Source organism: Rhincodon typus, chromosome 10 (genome assembly GCF_021869965.1).
Source record: "Rhincodon typus isolate 14 chromosome 10, sRhiTyp1.1, whole genome shotgun sequence".
In the NCBI taxonomy this organism is placed as follows: domain Eukaryota; kingdom Metazoa; phylum Chordata; class Chondrichthyes; order Orectolobiformes; family Rhincodontidae; genus Rhincodon; species Rhincodon typus.
Genome location: NC_063341.1, coordinates 59606590 through 59625554, shown reverse-complemented (window position 1 = coordinate 59625554; position 18965 = coordinate 59606590). Strand labels below are relative to the sequence as shown.

The following is an 18965-nucleotide window of genomic DNA, read 5'->3' as shown; positions in this document are numbered from 1 at the left end:
TGCATTATTTGGGGGGTGGAGGAGAGTGAAGATGCAATGGCTGCTTGTAGGATATTTTGGAGAAAAAACTTAATTCAAGCACGAGGGAGGTAGCAGAAGACCACCCCAGGTATTCATTACCCTGGTCTTATTGCTCACTGACTTTTTGAAACTTTTTGAAACTTCCTGCAAGTAATGGAAGAAAGCAGAGGTCACCAATACAACTGACTGTTAGAACGGGATGGTGCAGATTCCTCATGGTTAAATCTTGATTTTCCTCGTCCCATAAAGCAAACACTTGAATTTGGCACCCCTCCTCCACCACTGTCCTCACCAAAACCCTGCATAATGATTCAGGATTGATTTGGTGATTCTCCACAGATCTGTTAGGATGTAGAAACCCCATTATGTCAGAGGTTTTTTATATTGCAGACCTAATAGCAGTGCACCAGGAAACGAGGAGTAGGGGGGAGAGAATTCAACGCTTAGTCCATGTGTGTTGGATTGGTAGTTAATAGAGAATGTATCATCTTCCTAACTTTGCTGAAAAAGATGTTTTATTTTAATGAGGGTATTTTTTAGACTTAAGACTTTTTTTATTTAGACTTGGCGTTAGTGACAACCTGAGATTCAATGTGACATTTTTAAAACTTAAATCTGCTTAGTTTTCTTTTTTAAAAAAAAAAGACAGTCTTTTTGGTCCAAGAAACTGGATCTTACTACAGTGACTTTATTCAAATACTCGGATTGTCATTGCTGCTTGTTTGTCCAAGACACTTGGTTTGATGTGCTTTCTTGCTGTCATTCTGTCTCAGGTGTTCTTTGTCTTGCGAAAGAAAAACAGTCAGATTACTTTCCTTCACATTTTCCACCATTCAATCATGCCTTGGACCTGGTGGTGGGGAGTGAAGTTTGGACCAGGTACAGAAACATTGAAATTTTGTTTTTATTGGACTTCATTTCCTTCCTCTGGCAAGTAGCATTTGGATGTCCTTAGCTTGTAATTTGCTATCTTGCACCAAGTCTTGTCTACTCATCACTTGGATGCTGGCTGACCTACAATGGTCCCCAGTCGAGCAACACTTCATTTTTCTTTACCAAAAAGAAATGATTTCCAATCTCTCCACAGTTTCCCCCAATCCTGTATCCAATCTCGAAGTTCCTCCCAAATCTCAACTTTGATACAAAACCAAATAACTGGAAAAGTTCCGCAGATCTGGCAGCATCTGTAGAGAGAAAACAGTTAATGCTTCAGGTCGCATGACCCTTCCTCAGAGGGATGTTCTAACTCCTCTCCACAGATGCTGCCAGACCTGACCTTTTTTCAGCAATTTGTTTTTGTTTCTGATTTCCAGCATCCGCAGTTTTTCTCGGTTTTTACTTTACTTTTTTTTTTGTATTCTGGTTTTGGCCACTTGGACTCTGATTTCGGATTCTAACATTACCACCTTTTAGCTGCCTAAGCTTTAAGCTGTGGAATTCGCTACCGGAGATTCAATTGTCCATCTCCCTTCCTTCAAGACAATCCTTTTGTACATCTTCATCAAGACTTTGATTAGTTTTTGTGGCTTGGTGCCAAGGTTTGTTTTACAATGCCCACTCCTCTGAGGCTTGGGATACTTTGTGTTACAGAGGGTGGTTAAAAGCAAGTTGATACTATATTTGTTTGTAGATGAATAGCCATATCTAATGAAAAGGCTTTGGTCTTTGGCTGGCTGTCTTGCAGGTGGTATGGGATCCTTCCATGCTATGGTGAACTCGATCGTCCATGTCATCATGTACTTCTATTATGGATTGTCTGCAGCCGGTCCAGCTTTTCAGAAATACCTCTGGTGGAAAAAGTATATGACAGCGATACAGCTGGTCAGTAGCATTCTTAGTACTTGGCTGTATATAGGAAAGGGTGAGGTGTGGTATCCCACCATTGCTTTTAATGGAGCAGACTCTTTATTCTGGCATGGTGAGGGCAGGGGAAAGATACTTGAGCTATGGCTTTTTAAAAATACTGGGTAAGTGTACAGCATGTTGAACATGGAGAAGTTTAAAGCCAGTGCAGTAGTTCAGTGATTTTCAGCTAGTAACGGTTCTGCAAGTGCAGTCAGAAAATCTGATAACAAAGGGAAAAGTACTGATCTTAAAGCCACTTTCTCGTGACTTCTAGATATCCTGCAGCATTTTCAGCCAGTGAAGTAATTTTAAAGTCTAATCACTGGTGGTTATAGGAAATGCCAGCCAATTGGCACAAGAAGCTACAACCCATGAAATAATTACCAGATAATACATCATTAAGATTGTCAAACTATGCAATACAACAGAAACATTTTATTAATTTACACATTTACTTTGGTTTTTTTTAATGTTATGGTTTTTCTTTCTGTCGGTGCAATCCACAACACCATTTCTTGGATGTTTCATGTCACTTCAGTTTCTTTTGCGAATCACTAGCTGGCACTGGAGATGATTTTTCCTTATATTTGTCATTTTGACCAATGATTTTGAACACCCCTTCTCTGTGCTGAGGTTGACAATAAATATTGCCCGACACAATGGGGACAAATATCCATAATGAAGTGTCATGGAATATTTTGCATCAGATGAGCGGTCATTTAACATCTTATGAGACTGGATGTACGGCTTAAACAGCATAGCAACTTTGGATTGAATGGTAATAATACTACTGAGGTGTTAGTAATCTAGGTCAAATCTAATTTTGTTTGCTTTAGTGGTAGTTATTTTCCCCCTCTCAAACAATCCATTATCGATGGAGGTACAGTATCTGCTATTAAACTTATTTTTTTAAACACTTTCTACCCATTTAGGTCCAGTTTGTCGTGGTTTCTCTGCATGTCACCCAGTACTATTTCATGGATCACTGTGATTACCAGTTCCCCATCTTCATCCATCTAGTGTGGATGTATGGAACATTCTTTTTCATCCTTTTCTCCAACTTCTGGTACCAGGCGTACACAAGGGGCAGGAGGCTTCCCAAAGGCAGAGAAGAAAAACAGAAAGCAGCCATGAAGAATGGAAGGCTAGTAGCAGAAAATGGCAGGCACTTGCTGGAAAATGGGGAGGTGATGAATGGAAAAATGAAGACCAATTAGCAGGAACAACTTTTTTAAAATAAACCAATTATTGTATTTTTGTTTTTTGGCAAGTTTTCAGGAGGGAGGGTGCAGCGATTTAAGCTGGTTTTGAACTTAAGAATTTCATGCAGTCGATTTAATCACTCTGGCACCACGTTGAAATTCAACCTGGGGAAAGTTGTCTGACTAAATGTTTTAAGGATCCTGTGTAATTAACAAATGGTGGGTTTATGGCTAATCAAGTCTTGGTTTTGTTTGGAATCCTTGCACTTCTCTAATTGACATTGGTTACAAGGATAAAGCAGATTGTGTGACATGGCAAAGGTGGACCCCATGCCTCCGACTACGAGAAGGCCAGTTCAACACTAGTCTGTGCTTCAGGCTTATCTGTGGACGCTCTGTATCCTGAGCAGTTGAATATGTGCAATTTTCCAGTCTCTGCTATCTTCTTCCACCACCAGTGTTGCGTCTAATAATACCCCAGATCTGCAAAGAACTAATGGTGTAACGGTGTTGCCTTTAACCCTTCCTCTGAAAATCTGCAAACAATTAAACCTGTAATGCTGTTGATTCTAGCCACCATCGCTCAGCAGTTGAAGGCCATATGAGACTTCCTTCAAATGGCCCACCTGGTTGGGTCTGTCTTTAGTAATTTATAATATCTAGTTACAAATGAAGTTTCAAACTCTTGTCACTATAAAATGTAATTATACTAATTAGGTTTTTTAGATTTTTATTTACTTGATTCTACCAATGTTGCTGTATATTTTGGGAATGAAGGAAACCACAATATTTGAGAAGCTGCTAGGTGGAACAGTGTTAATGTGGTCCATACAGCAGAGAATTTTTATTAATGTTTTTGTGGTGGGCAGGTAGAGTCAGCTTTTAACCATTCACTACTTGCTAAATACCCTGTAGGCAGAGTGTCCCATGAGTAACCCTTTTCCTCTTGATCTGTCATTTTAATGGGGACAGAATAACAAGCCAGTCAAAGGGTAGTGCTCAACCACCACCCCTCACTCCGCCGCGCCCCCCCCATCAAAATCAGTGAGTTCTAATTGGTCCCTGGAGAGTGATCTACGGAAATGGATACTGTGGCTGTAATCAGAATTGCCTAATCCTATGTGTGGTAGAGCAGACATTTCTTTAAGAAAGCTGCAAACTTTCAGCATAGGACTTGCTGTAATTATATCTCCTTTTTTCCTATGTTTCAGGAGATTCCTCTCCTCTCCCTTTTTTTTATTCTCGGCTGTACTATTCCAACCTAATGTTGCAGGATTAATAGGACCTAAATTGAAGCCATGTATACACGGCAGTTTCCCTTCAGTTGCTGCTAGCTGTAGACAAAAGTGAGCATCATTTTGAAGTAACTCCTGGGCATAAACTGTCAATGGCATTTATCAGCCATATCAAACTCCATTTTAGGAGGGATACAAAGTACAGTACAGAGTAGGGTAGGGGAAAGAAAGCACTACAGCTATAATCTTTAGTTCTTTGCAAATCTATCTTGCAGTCAAGAAAATCCCCATGAGTAATAACAGTGAAGGAAGATCTAATGGGATTATGATATCACAGGAGCAAGTTCCAGTAGGAATTTTCTGACTCTGAAATAAATTCAATTTCAAAACTCAAATGTTTGGTCTGATATTCTTGTGTCATTTTATTGATCCATTTTCTATGGACTACAAATCGCAAACTTATTTGGATCTCCTAACACTTACTGGAATTTTGCCTCCCATTAATCCTAACTTTAATGTCTAATTCCAGAACATGAACTTTTTTCAATTTAATAGCTTTATTAAATCCCTTGAGACTCCATTGAGTTTATTGTGGTAACTAATTTCATTTTCCTTCTGGACCTGAATTTTTTGTTCATCAGGAAAATGTTTAACCAATGAAGGCCCTCTACACCCTCAAGTTATTCTGGTGTGATGAAAATGGAATTTGTGTGGGTTAATTGCAATTCCGGATATCTCCTGTGTTTCACTATCAGTGTAGCTTCCTCACAATCTAATGTTTTGTGTATTTCTACAGCGATCCTGTTGAATTAGCCTACTTTTCTTTTTCTGCCTGAGGCAGCAGAGTTTCTTGACCAAATGACTTTTTTTTTTTTTTTTTTTTTTTTTTTGGCATCTGACATGATGTTTGGAATTCTTAGTGGTAAATGAAACTTGCATTTTAAGGCCTTTTCACTATAGATTGAGATCTTTAACATTGTGGGAAGCTAGGGAAGAAATTGCAAGGGCTCCTAATGGCAATATTCATATTATCCACAGCGATGGGTGAGGTGCCAGAATACTGGAGGGTGGCTAATATTGTGCCATTATTTAAGAATGGCCATGAGGAAAGGCCAGGGAACTATAGACCGGTGAGCCTAAAGTGTTGGATTCTGAGATTATCTACATGCATTTGGAAAGGGAAGGACTGATTTGGAATGGCATAGCAATGTTTGTGGGAAATAGTGTCTCAAATTTGAGTTTTTTTTAAAAGGTGACCAAGAAATATTTTGCGTCCGTATTTTCTGTGGAGAAGGACGTGGAAGCTAGGGAACTTGGGGAAAGAAATAATGATGTTTTAAGGTCTTTGTACTAAAGAAGAGGAGGTGCTGGAGATTTTTAAAACACAAAAATACATAAATCCTCAGGACCTGATCTGATGTTTCCAAGAACTTTGTGGGAAGCTAGGGAAGAGATTGTTGGGGCCCTTTGCAGACATATTTGTATTACTGAGCCATGAGTGAAGTGCCAGAAAAGTGAAGGTTGGTTAATGTGGTGCTATTATTTGGGAAAGGATGTGCGGAAAAGCCAGGGATATGTAGATCAGTGAGCCTTGTCAGTGGTGGGAAGCTGTAAGAGGGATTCTGAAGGACAGGATTTACATGCATTTGGAAAGGCAGGGACTGATTTAAGGGCAGTCATTGTCTTTTTGTATGGAAAATCCTGTCTCTCGAACTTGTTTTCTAAGTGACAAGGTTGATGAAGATAGAAAGGTAGACATCGATATGAATTTCCGCAAAGCATTCAAAGTTCAACACGGTAGACTGGTTAGTAAGGTTAGATCATATGATCTGGGGGAGCTAGCCAATTGGTTACAAAATTGGCTTAATGGTAGGAGATGATGGGTTTTTTGGTCACAGGCCTCCAGTCCAATGTGTGCCACAAGGGTCAGTGCTGTGTCCACTTTATTCACTTCCGAATCATTTCTAAATATGACAAAGGTAGTATGGTTAGTAAATTTACATATGACACTATGGACCATAAAGAGGATTATCTGAGTATACTGATACCTTGGTCAGATAGGCCAATGGTCTGAGTGGCAGCAGACAGAGTTTAATTTAAATCATTGAGGTGTTGCATTTTTGTTTTTGGTAAGGCAAAGTAGGGTAGGTCTTTATACAGTCAATGTAAGGTCTGGGGAGTATTGCTGATCAAAGAGGCTTAGGGGTGCAGGTTCATAATTCCCTGAAAGCGGAGTCACAGGTAGATAGGGTGGTGAAGAAGGCATTGGGTATGCTTACCTTTTTATTGGGGTCCTAACATTAAGTATAGGAGTTGGAATGTCATGTTGTTGCTGTACAGGACATTCAGGCCACTTTCAGAATACGGAGAGAAATTCTGGTTGCCCTCTATAGGAAGGATTTTAAACACAGGGTGCAGAAAATATTTACAAAGCTATCTATAGGACTAGAGGGTTTGAGCTAGAAGGAGAGGCTGAATAGGCTAGGGTTATTTTCCCTGGAGCGACAGAGGTTGCAGAGTGACCTTTTTAGAGGTTTATAAAATCATGAGGGGCATGGATAGGGTGAATAGCAAAGTTTTTCCCCTAGGGTGGTGGAGTCCAAACTTAGGGGGCAAAAGTTTAAGGTGAGAGGGAAAAGATATAAAAGAGTGGTAACTTTTTCTGGTGAGTGTGGATGAGTTGTACCAAATAGTCTATTTGTGCTGTATGACTGATATGGATGTCAGCAGAGTGGTAGATGACTACATGGGCTTCAAGTCCTCAAGGTTCTGAGACAGACTGGTTAGTAAGGTTAGATCACAAGATCCAGGGAGAGCTAGCCCACTGAATACAAAGCAAGCTGCCTGGCTTGCTGTTTGTTCAGCTTGGATTCTAGCATCTGCAGGTTTGTTTTGTCTCTAACTGGATACAAAATTGACTTTATGGTAGGAGACAGAGGGTGATGGTCTACCATTTATTCAGACTAGAGACCTGTGACCAGTGGTGTGCTGCAAGGATCAGTGGTGGGTCCACTGTTTTTCATTTTATATAAAGGATTTTTGGATGAGAATATTGGGGAGGCATGGTTAATTGTGGATGACATCAAAATTGGTATAGTAGACACTGAAGGAGGTTATTTCAGTACAATTGCCCATCTGATCAAGATTCCAATGGGCTGACGAGTGATAGGTGGCATTTAATACTGATGAAATGAGGTGCTGCATTTTGGTTAGGCAAACCAAGGTGGGCCTTGTACAGGTCATGATAGACCATGGGGGTGTGTTGCCAAACAAACCTAGGGGTGGAGGTACATAGTTCCGTGAAGGTGGCATCACTGGCAAACAAGGTAATGAAGTAAATTCACATTTGCCTTCATCAGTCAGACGATTGAGTATAGGAGTTGAGATGTCCAATTATGGCTGTGCAAGACATTGGTGAGGCTGCATCTAGAGTACTGCATACAATTCTGGTTGCCATAGGAAGGATGTTCCTAAACTGGAAGGGGTGTAAAAATTATTTTGAAGAATGTTACTGAGAATGGAAGGTTTTCCCTGGAGTGTCAGAGGCTGAGGCAGTGACTTTATAGAGGTTTATAAAATCATGAGGTACATCGATAAGACGAAATGCCAAGATCTTTTCTCCAAGGTAGGGGAGTCCAAAATTAAAGGACATAGGTTTAAGGTGAGATGGGAAAGATTTAAAAGGGACCTGAGGGGAAAATTTTTCAGTGTGGTGTGTATCTGAATGAGCTGCCAGAAGTGGTTGAGGTGGGTACAATTAAACATTTTAAAAAGACACTTGGACAGATAATGGATGGAAAAGGTTTAGGGGAATATGGGCAAAATACGGGAAAATGGGACTAGTTCCGTTTCAGAATCCTGGTTAGCATGGATGAGTTTGGCTGAAGGGCCTGTTTCTGTGCTGTATGACTCTTAAGATTATTGATATCTCCTTATTCCCAACTAATTTAAGTGTAAGTTTCAAGTATTTGTATTTTTGTGCACACTGATCTCTGGAAGTGGTTGATGGTATGTGAAGATTTATTTTGGCATTTGTAAAGGAGTCCACTTCCATATGTAACCATTAGCTATTTCCAGAAAGTAAGGGAGTACTGGGGGAAATGTCTACCCCTGTTTTGGGAATAGGAGTGAATGGCACTCAGCTGCACATTTTCAAGGTGAGACCAGCTTTGCCATCCCATTCATCTTCACCTTACTTTTGCTAATTCAATTGGCTTTTTTTTTTTTTTGCTGTGGGTTTTTCTAAATTAGCAGTTGTGCATTTTCTTTAGATTCTTTCTTTTTTTTTGCCTGTGGGTACAGTAAATTTGCATCAGCTGTGGTCATGAGGTTGGAAAGTCACAGGTTGGCTCATCTTTGAGGGTATTGGTAAATTTTGCTTCTCTGATATCCACAAATGATTAGCAGAAATTTGTAATTCAACTTTGGGAAGATCTTGAAGCATTTATTTTCAGTTCTCACTCAACTCTCACTCCAAACTCTTTCCTACCTAACATCCTTAACCCTAGTTCTCAAGTCAGATGAAACCAGTCTGTATACAAACGTGGAATTGTATTTGAGTTTCTGACAACCATCCATGCCATCGCTAAGATCACTTCTCTTTCTCCCCCACCACCCCTCCCCACTTTTTTTTTAAACTGAAACAGGGCAGATTTATCTATTACTGAAAATTCTCATTTGTTCCATTTTGTTAGTTCATGTCTTTTTTTTTTCAGTTTTGTTTTGCATGTTGTCTGCTTATGACAAGTCCCATTTTTGTTGTGCCTGCTGACTTACATTAGCTCTCCTGTCTTGACAATTTTAAATATCATCCTGGTTTACAAATCTGTCCCCTCCTAATCCCTAATCTCCAACACCACAATCCTCTGAAAAAAATATGCTTAATTAATTCTTGACCATTCATGGTTTTTTCTTCCCCTGCCCCCCCCCCCCGCCACTACTGCCTGTGCCTTCAGGTGTTTGGGTCATAATATTTACAATTTCCACCCTTCTACAACTCTACCTCGCTGCTCCTCTTTATCTTTTAGTGAATTCCTCAACCTACGTCCAACTAAAGCTTTTGGTGATCTGGCCTAATATTATTTTATGGGTCTTCCCTTTCATTTTTATAATGTAGTTGTGAAGCTCCTTGGTACTCTTTATCAAAGAAGCTATATAAATTCTAGCTTTGTTGTTAGGATCATGTTGAAGTAAAGTTCCTATTTTACAGTTTTTTTTTTTAAAGACATTACAGAAGGTTCTTATTCATACCGCTTGTTTATTCATGGTATTTTGAGCAAAGAGAAATTCATGGTCCCTTAGACAGTTAAAACAATTCATTGAACTGTACTAGTTTGCATTGAGCAGCAAGCTTGTTTTAATAACGTCAGCTGATTTGTTTTAATCTTCATGGTATAACAAAACAACTGTCTCCAAGTTGCAATGGTGCTATGCTGGGGAAGGAGGAAAAAAGGAGGGTAAGAATGTGAATCTGCACATTTCCTCTGCTAAACTAAACTATCTAGGGAAGTTATTGAGCAAGGCTTGTACGCAGGGGAGATGCTGTAGGATCCGCTTGGATGATTGTGTTGTCCCTTTGCACAGCATCTTGTCTCTGATAAGCACTTGTTCCTTAATCTATGAAGCGTAGGAAATTTAAGTCCACCATCAATCATGCTCATACTAGCACTGTCAAAATTCTGAGAACAAATCACTTCCTGTCCTCCTGATTTATGTGACAGTGTTGAGGGATGGAAGGAATAACCGCTGGTACACCAGAGCTGTAAACATGTTGTTTATCATGCCTTTCTCCAATTGTAAACAGTTAAAGCCTATACCAGCTAGTCCAGAATTAGGAAGGGGTTAGGACTAAGTCATTCTTACAAAAATCTTGTATAGGCACAAAAGGTCGTTACACAAGAGGCCACCATTTTGAGCCAACATACTTTGGCTGTAGGCTGATATTTCAAACACTAAATGTCCTAATGAGTAAATTTATTTGCATATCATGTCTGTTGCTTTTAATGTTAAACCTTTTATTGTAAAGCTGTTCAATATCTAGTACCTATTAGCTCTATTCCCCAAAGAATCATGGCACTTCTCTCTCTATGCAAGACACCATGGTCATTTACAGCTTGCTGGGTATCACACTCCACAGCATGAGACAAAATGAGGCATTGCCTCAGTGAATACCATAAGTGCTATTCCTATTGAACTCTCACCATTCTATATTATGCTTTTGCTTGTCTAATTCAAATGCCATACACATGCTGTCTAGTTAACACAGCATGTAACTAGTGCATATGAGGCATAGTTAACTTCAGCTAATGAAGTACTTGCAAGTTGCAACAGTGCCTGTATTAAACAGCTGATTTATGTGACAAGGTCTCACGAACAGCAGGAAGATCATCTGTGATGGTTGGTTGCCAAATATACATTGGGTAATAATATCACAGTAGATCAGAAATCCCAGCTGAATCTTTGGGTAGTAGAAATCTCTTTGGACAGTGTTGCTACTGATCGCTGCCTTGGAACTTGTGGCTTCAGCATAGATCTAATGAGGTGCCCTCTTGGCCCATGGCTGTCTTTTGGCATAGCCTGTGTGGACTTCCAGTCTCCAGGTGATTTTAGAGCAAACTCCTGGCCTCGTGAAGCCAGGTGCAGCCTGGAGTCGAGGCCCACTCTGGATGACTGGCTGGATGCCAACATAGACTGGGTTGGAAGGCTGTTGTTCTGAGATTTTTTTTTTTGCTCCATTTTATAACTTATTCCTAAAGTCTGCAATGCTGGACTTTTTCCACTTTTCTATTTTTCCAGGGACTGCAGCTGAAAAAGCTGTACCTAGGGCCTTTTGTACCTAAGATGGTGCTATAAGCAGCAAATTGTACTCAAATGTGTACAGTGAAAAGTTTACATGACAATAAAGCTAATTCTAATTGATTAGCCCAGACCACCTAGTGCACTTAAATGTCTGGAATGAGATTGAACCCGTGACTCAAAGGTGTGCTAACGCTAAAGAAGAATGGACAAATCTAGGCACTGAAGGTTGAAGTTTTATGGTGCAACATTTATTGTAGAATTACCAATGCTATGTTTATCTTCAGTTTCCTTGCTCTTGCCTACAATACCAGCTCATGGTGCTTGTAATCTCCAAATCTCTCCCAGTTATTCCCCGATTCACTCAAATGTTGTCACAATTCAAAGCACCCTTCTCTTCCAGTGATACCCAAATCCCATTTTGTGAGAATCGTTAAAGTGAAATTATTCTCTAACATAAAGACAAAAGGTCAAAATTTGTGTAGATGACTGAATGCTTTGATTTTAGCAAATGGAAATCTGGACATGACATGTCTTCTGTATCTGTATGTTTTGGGCAAAGCAGCACTGAATGCAGATATTTTGTAGGGATTTGATACCTAGGCATAATTTTAAATTCACCATGGTTAATTTCTCTAAAATTTGGATCTAATTCATAAGTTTTAGACTGAGCAGGGATATCATCTTTACCCAGAGGAGATTTTAAGCCATTTGTTTTCATCTGATCTGAGCTCCAAAGCACAGGACAAATATAAAACTGAATTCCTAGCTAATTTGAGATGCTGTCATTAAAATGATAAATAAGATTTGAAAGAGGGGAGGGGGGAAAAGAATGCAAACTACATGAGACGTTAATGTTTTTAACTGATCTTGGCACAAAAATGTTAATGGCAAGGTCAGCATTTGTTGTGTACCTCTGCACTTGAAAAGGTGGAGCTGAACCAGATCTTGAATTGGTGCAGTGTGGTTTGTACAAATTCAACCACATTGCTGTCAGGGAATTCTAGGATTTTGATGCTGAAATAAGTGAAGAAATGGCAAAATAGCTCTAACTCTCTTGGGGAATTTGCACTTGTAGTGGCATATTTGCTGCTTTTCTCCTTCCAAGCTGATATATTATAACCCAGGCAAAGAAACTTCCTGCTGATGAATCAGTACTCCATGTCGAACCACACTTGTAGGAAGCACTGCGGGTCGTAATGGTGCAAAAATGTACTCTGTTTAGGGGATTTCAATGTCCACCACCAAGAGTGGCTTGGCAGCAGCATTACTGATTGACCTGGCTCGGTCCTAAAGCGCATTGTTGTTAGACTGGGACTGCAGCAGGTGTTGAGGGAACCAACAAGAGGGAAATGCATAACTCACCTCATGCTTACCAATCTGCTAGCTGCTGATGCAACTGTCAATGATGGTATCGATAAGAGTGACTATTTTACAATCCTTGCGGAGACGAAGACCCACCTTCATATTGAGGAACCCTCCATTGTATTATGTGGCACTATCATCACGCTAAATAGGGCAGACTTCCAACATATCAAGCTAGTGAAGACTGGGTATCCATGAGGCTCTGTGAATCATCAACAGCAGCAAAAATGTACTCCAATACAACTTACAACCTCATGGCCCAGCATATCCCCCACTCAATCAATGCCATCAAGCCAGGGGATCAACCCTGGTTCAATGGAGAGGGCAGGAGGGCATGCCAGGAGCAGCTCCTACAATACCCAAGAAGCTTGACACTACCTAGGACAAAGTAGCCTGCTTTATTAGTACTACATTCACAAGCATCCACTCCTTCCACCAATGCTATCTACAAGATGCACTGCAGAAATTCACCAAAGACCCTTACACAGTACCTTCCAAACCCATAACCCCTTCGATCTAGAAGGACAGGGCAGCAGTTACATGGGAACACCACCATCTGTAAGATCCCCTCTAAGTCACTTATCATCCTGTTTGGAAATATATTGCAGTTCCTTCATTGTCGCTGGGTTAAAACCCTGGATCTCCCTCCTGAATGGCATTGTGGGTCAACACACAGCATGCAGACTACAATGGTTTGAGAAGGCAGCTCACTAACACCATCTCAAGGGCAACTCAGGAAATAGAAAATGCTGGCCAGCAAATGATGCCATGTACCAAGACTCCCCAAAGCCTATCTGTTTTGAATTGCACATTCCCAGCAAACACTGAGGAGAAATATTCATTAAAAATCTCCCCCATCTCCTGTGGCCCCATACATAGACGGCCATCTTTAAGGGGACCTATTCTCTCCCTAGCCACCCTTTTACTTTTAATATAGATGTAGAACTTGGGATTATCTTTAACCTTATCTGTCAGATCCATCTCATACCCTCTTTTTGCTCTTCTGATTTCCCTCTTGTGTGCTCCTGCACTTTTTATAGTCTTCTCGGGATTCACTTGAGCCCAATAGCTTAAATCCAATGTACGCCTTCTTCTTTTTCCTGATTAGACCCTCAATATCCCTTGTCAGCCAGGGATCCCTAAACCTGCCAGTTTTTCCCTTCACCCTAACAGGGACAGTATGATATCAAACTTTTGAAAGCCTTCCATTTGCCAGTCATTCCTTTTCCTTCAAACAGACTCACCCAATTGACTGCTGCTAGATCCTGCCTGATGGCCCCAAAATTGGCCCTGCTCCAGTTCAGCACCTTAACCTGTGGAACTGTCCTATCTTTCTCCATTACTATGTTAAAACTAAGAGAGTTATGGTCACTGGATGCAAATGTTCTCCAACTGACACTTCAATCACTTTTCCGACCTTGTTTCCTAAGAGAAAGTTTAGTGTTGCACCCTCCTGAGTAGGGCCCTCTACATATTGATTTACGAAACTTTCTTGAGACACATTTGACAAATTCCACCCCATCTGGGCCTTTTAAACTCTGGGTGGCCCAGTTAATACAAGATAAATTAAAACCTCCAATTAATACTACTCTATTATTCCTACAGGTATCTGCAATCTCTCTACACATCTGCTCATTTAGTACCTACTGGCTATTTGGGGATCTATAATACCGTCCCAATTGTTTGACCATCCCCTTCTTTCTACGTTCTAATCATACGGCCTCATTTGATGACCCCTTAAGAATATCCTCTCTAAGTACTGTTGTTATGTCCTCCTTTATCAAAAGGGCCACTCCACCTCCTCACTTACTTGTACTTCTGTCAAGCTGCAGCTTCAGTATCCTGGAACATTGAGCTGCCAGTCCTGCTCTTCCCTCAGCCATGTTTCCGTTTTGGCTATAATAATCCAGTCCCCACAGCAAATCCATGCTCTGAGCTCATCTGCGTTACCAGGCAGGCCTCGTGTGTTGAAATAAATGTACTTTAAATCAGAAATCTCCTTCCGCCCCTTTACTGTGCCCCTGACAATCCGGAATAATAAACTTGCTCTCGATGGCTAATATATTTTCCAGGGATGGTGATAGTGGAGTCTGGGACGTTGTCTATAAAGTACGATTTTGAGAGTAAGATTATGTCAAGCTATTGCTTGACTAGTCTGTGAGACAGCTGTCCCAATTTTGGTACTCACCCCCAGATGTTAGTGAGGACAACTTTGCAGGGTAGACAGGGCTGTTTTTGCTGTCATCTTTTCCAATGCCAAGGTTGATCCGCCTGGTTTCATTTCTTTGAGACTTTGTAGTGACTGGTACTTATGAATGGCTTGCTAAGCCATTTCAGAGGGCAATTGAAAGTCAACCACGTTGCTATGGGTCTGGAGTCACATGTAGCCCAGACCAGTTAAGGATGGCAGATTTCCTTCCCAGACAGGACATTAATAAACCAGATGGGGTTTTCTGACAAGCAAGAATGATTTCATGGTGATCAGTAGATTCCTAATTCCACGTTTATTTTTATTGGTTTCAAATTCCACCTTCTGCCACGGTAGGATTCAAACCAGGGGTTCCAGGCGATGGATTATGATAGGGGACTCTCAAGTCAGAATCACATACAGATGTTTCTGCAGCTGACAGCAAGACATCAGAATGGCGTGTTGCCTCCTTGGAGCCAGGAGAAAGGATATCTTGGAGACGGTGCAGAATATTCTCAAAAGGGGAGAGGTACCAGCAGGAGGTCATTGTATAGATTGGAACAAATGACATAGGAAGACAGAAGGATGAGATTCTGAGAAGAGAATGTAGGAGGTTAGGCAGGAATTTAAGAAGTAGGTCCTCGACGGCAGTAATATCTGGTGCATCAAGCTAGTGTGGGTAGGAATAGGAGGATAGAGCAGATGAATGCGAGGCTGAGGAGCTGGTGCAGGGAAGGATTCACATTATTAGATCATTGGAATCTCTTCTGAAGTAAAAGTGAGCTATACAAGGATGGATTGCAGCTCAATTGGAAGGGTACTAATATACTGGTGGGGAGATTTGCTACAGCAGCTCAGGGGAATTTAAACTAGTGGGGGTGGTTCCAGGGAGCTTGTGAAGAAAGAGATCAGTCTGAAACTGATACAATTGGGTAAAGGAGTAAGTCAAACAGTCAGGAACAACACAGAATGAGGTAGGACTGATAAATTAAACTGCATTTATTTCAATGCAAGAGGCCTAACAGGTAAGGCGGATGAACTCAGGACATGATTTGGAAATAGTAGGAACTGCAGATGCTGGAGAATCTGAGATACCGAGGTGTAGAGCTGGATGAACACAGCAGGCCAAGAAGCATCAGAGGAGCAGGAAGGCTGATGTTTTGGGCCTAGACCCTTTTTTGAAGAGGTGGAGTGGTGTTTTTGATTAGGGATAACAGTCCTGCGAAAATGTCCAGGGAAGTTACTTGGGTGAAACTGAAAAATAAGAAAGGGATGATCACCTTATTGGGATTGTACTACAGACACCCCGGTAGTCAGCAGGAAATTGAGAAACAAACTTGTAAGGAGATCTCAGTTATTTCTAAGAATAATAGCGTGGTTGGGGTATGGGATTTTAACTGTCCAAACATAGAGTGGGACTGCTATAGTGTTAAACGCTTGGATGGAGAGGAATTTGGTAAGCATATACAAAAAGTTTTCTGATTCAGTAATGGATGTACCTACTAGAGAAGATGCAAAACTTGACCTACTCTTGGGAAATAATGCAGGGCATGTGACTGCGGTGACATTGGGGAAGCACTATGGGGCTGGTCACCATAATTCTATTAGTTTTAAAATTGTGATGGAAATGGATAGGCCGGATCTAAAAGTTAAAGTTCTAAATTGGAGGAAGCTCAATTATTAGGCAAGAGGTACGGTATTAGGCAAGAACTTTCAAAAGTTGATTGGGGGCAGATGTTTGCGGGTAAAGGGACGGCTGGAAAATGGGAAGCCTTCAAAAATGAGATAATGAGAGTCCAGAGACAGTATGTTCCTGTTAGGGTGAAGAGCAAGGCTGGTAGGTGTAGAGAATGCTGGACGACTAGAGAAATTGAGGTTTTGGTTAAGAATAAGAAGGAAGCTTATACCAGGTATAGATAGCAGAGATCGAGTGAATCTTCTAAAAGAGTATAAAAGCAGTAGGAGTATACTTAAGAGGGAAATCAGGAGAGCAAAAAGGGGACATGAGATAGCTTTGGCAAATAAGATTAAGAAGAATAGAAGGAAGTCTACAAATACATTAGGAACAAAAGGGTAACCACGGAGACAATAGGGCCCCTTAAAGATCAGCAAGGCTGCAGGAGACGGGGGAGGTACGAAATTGAGTATTTTGCATTGGTGTTTGCTGTGGAGAAGGATATGGAGGATAGAAAACACTCAGACATAAATAGCAACATATTGAAAAATGGCCATATTACAGGGAAGGTAGTTCTGGACCTCTTAAAACGCATAAAGGTAGATAAATGCCCAGCACATGATCAGGTGTACGCTAGAACTCTGTGGGAAGCTAGGGAAGTGACTGCTGGGCCCCTTGCTGAAATATTTGTATCATTAATAGCCACAGGTGAGGTGCTGGCAGACTGGAGGTTAGGTAACATGGTGCCACTATTTAAGAAAGGTGGTTAGGAAAAGCCAGGGAACTATAGACGGTGAGCCTGACATCGTTGGTGGGCAAGTTGTTGGAGGGAGTCCTGAAGGACAGGATTTACATGTGTCCTTTGTGCATGAGAAATCATGTCTCACTAACTTGATTGAGTTTTTTTGAAGATGTAACAAAAAGAAATGATGAGGGCAGAGCAGTCAATGTGATCTACATGGACTTCAGTAAGGCGTTTGACAAAATTCCTCATGGGAGACCAGTTAGCAAGGTTAGATCACATGGAAATACAGGGAGAACTAGCCATTTGGATATAGAACTGGCCCAAAGGTAGGAGACAGAGGGTGGTGGTGGAGGGTTGCTTTTCAGACTGGAGGCCTGTGACCAGTAGTGTGCCACAAGGATTGGTGCTGGGTCCACTGCTTTTCGTCATTTATATAAATGATTTGGATGAGAACGTAAGAGGTTAGTAAGTTTGCAGATGACACCAAAGTTGGAGTTGTAGTGGACAGCCAAAAAGGTTAGCTCAGAGTACAACAGGATCTTGATCAGATGGACCAATGGGCTGAAGAGTGGCAGATGGAGTTTAATTTAGAGAAATGTAAGGTGCTGCACTTTGGAGAAGCAATTCAGTGCACAGCTTATACACTTAATAGCAAGGTCCTGGGAAACGCTGCTGAACAAAGAGACCTTGGAGCACAGGTTCATAGTTCCTTGAAAGTGGAATCGCAGGTAGATATGATAGTGAAGAGGCATTTGCTTGCCTTTAATGATCAGTGCATCGAGTATAGGAATTGGGAGGTTATGTTGCAGCTGTACAGGACATTGGTTAGGCCACTATCGGAATACTGCATGCAATTCTGGTCTCCCTGCTATAGGAAGGATCAGAAAATCATCATCATAGAATCGCTACAGTGTGGAAACAGTCCCTTTGACCCAAAAAGTCTACACCGACCCTCCGAACAGCATCCCACCCAGACTCATCCCCCCTACCCCTTTTCCCTATAATCCACCTAAATCTACACATTCCTGAACACTACAGCCAATTTAGCATAGCCAATCTACCTAACCTACACATCTTTGGACTATGGGAGGAAACTGGAGCACCTGGTGGAAACCCACGCAGACACTGGGAGGACGTGCAAACTCTACACAGATAATCGACCTAGGTGGGAATTGAACCTGGGTCCTTGGCGTTGTGAGGCAGCAGTACTAACCACGTTGTGAAACTTGAAAAGGTTCACAAAGGATTTATAAGGATGTTGCCAGGGTTGGAGGGTATGAGCTATATGGAGAGGCTGAATAGACTGTGGCTATTTTCCCTGGAGCGTTGGAAGGGAGGGATGACGTTATAGAGATTTATAAAATCACGAGGGGCATGGATAGGGTGAATAGACAAGGCTTTTTCCCAGGGGTGGGGTAGTCCAAAACTAGAGGGCATAGGTTTATGCTGAGAGGGGAAAGATTTAAAAACGACCTAAGGGGCAACGTTTTCATGCAGAGGGTGATGCATGCATGGAATGAGCTGCCAGAGGAAGTGGTGGAGGCTGGTACAATTACAGCATTTAAATTGCATCTGGATGGGTTTATGAATAGGAAGGGTTTAGAGGAACATGGAACAAATGCTGGCAAACGGGACCAGATTAATTTAGGATATCTGGTCGGCGTGGAAGTTGGACCGAAGGATCTGTTTCCGTGCTGTATAACTCTATGACTCAATGGCTCAGGATCTGTATGCACTTCAACCAAGTCATCCCTCAACAAGTGAACTGCCTTGTTCTGGATGGTGTTAAGCTTCTCGACTATTGGGGCTGCACACATTCAGGCAATTGGAGAATATTCCTCACTCTCCTGATTTGTGCTTCATAGGTGGCAGACATGGTTTGCGGAGTCAGGTT

The 18965-nt window shown here is 41.3% G+C and overlaps 1 protein-coding gene across 8 annotated transcripts in view; it reads left to right on the top strand.

Annotated features, from left to right (window-relative positions):
* LOC109927895 (elongation of very long chain fatty acids protein 1) overlaps positions 1-4698 on the top strand; it is a 68476-nt gene extending 63778 nt beyond the window's left edge. For all 8 annotated transcript variants that reach the window (XM_048602217.1, XM_048602213.1, XM_048602211.1 and 5 more), the window contains 3 exons: positions 795-900; positions 1706-1842; positions 2799-4698. In XM_048602217.1, coding sequence (XP_048458174.1) covers positions 795-900; positions 1706-1842; positions 2799-3083 — 528 coding nt within the window. In that variant the 3' untranslated portion in view covers positions 3084-4698. The remainder of the gene's footprint in view (positions 1-794; positions 901-1705; positions 1843-2798) is intronic.
* Positions 4699-18965: the final 14267 nt, after the last annotated feature.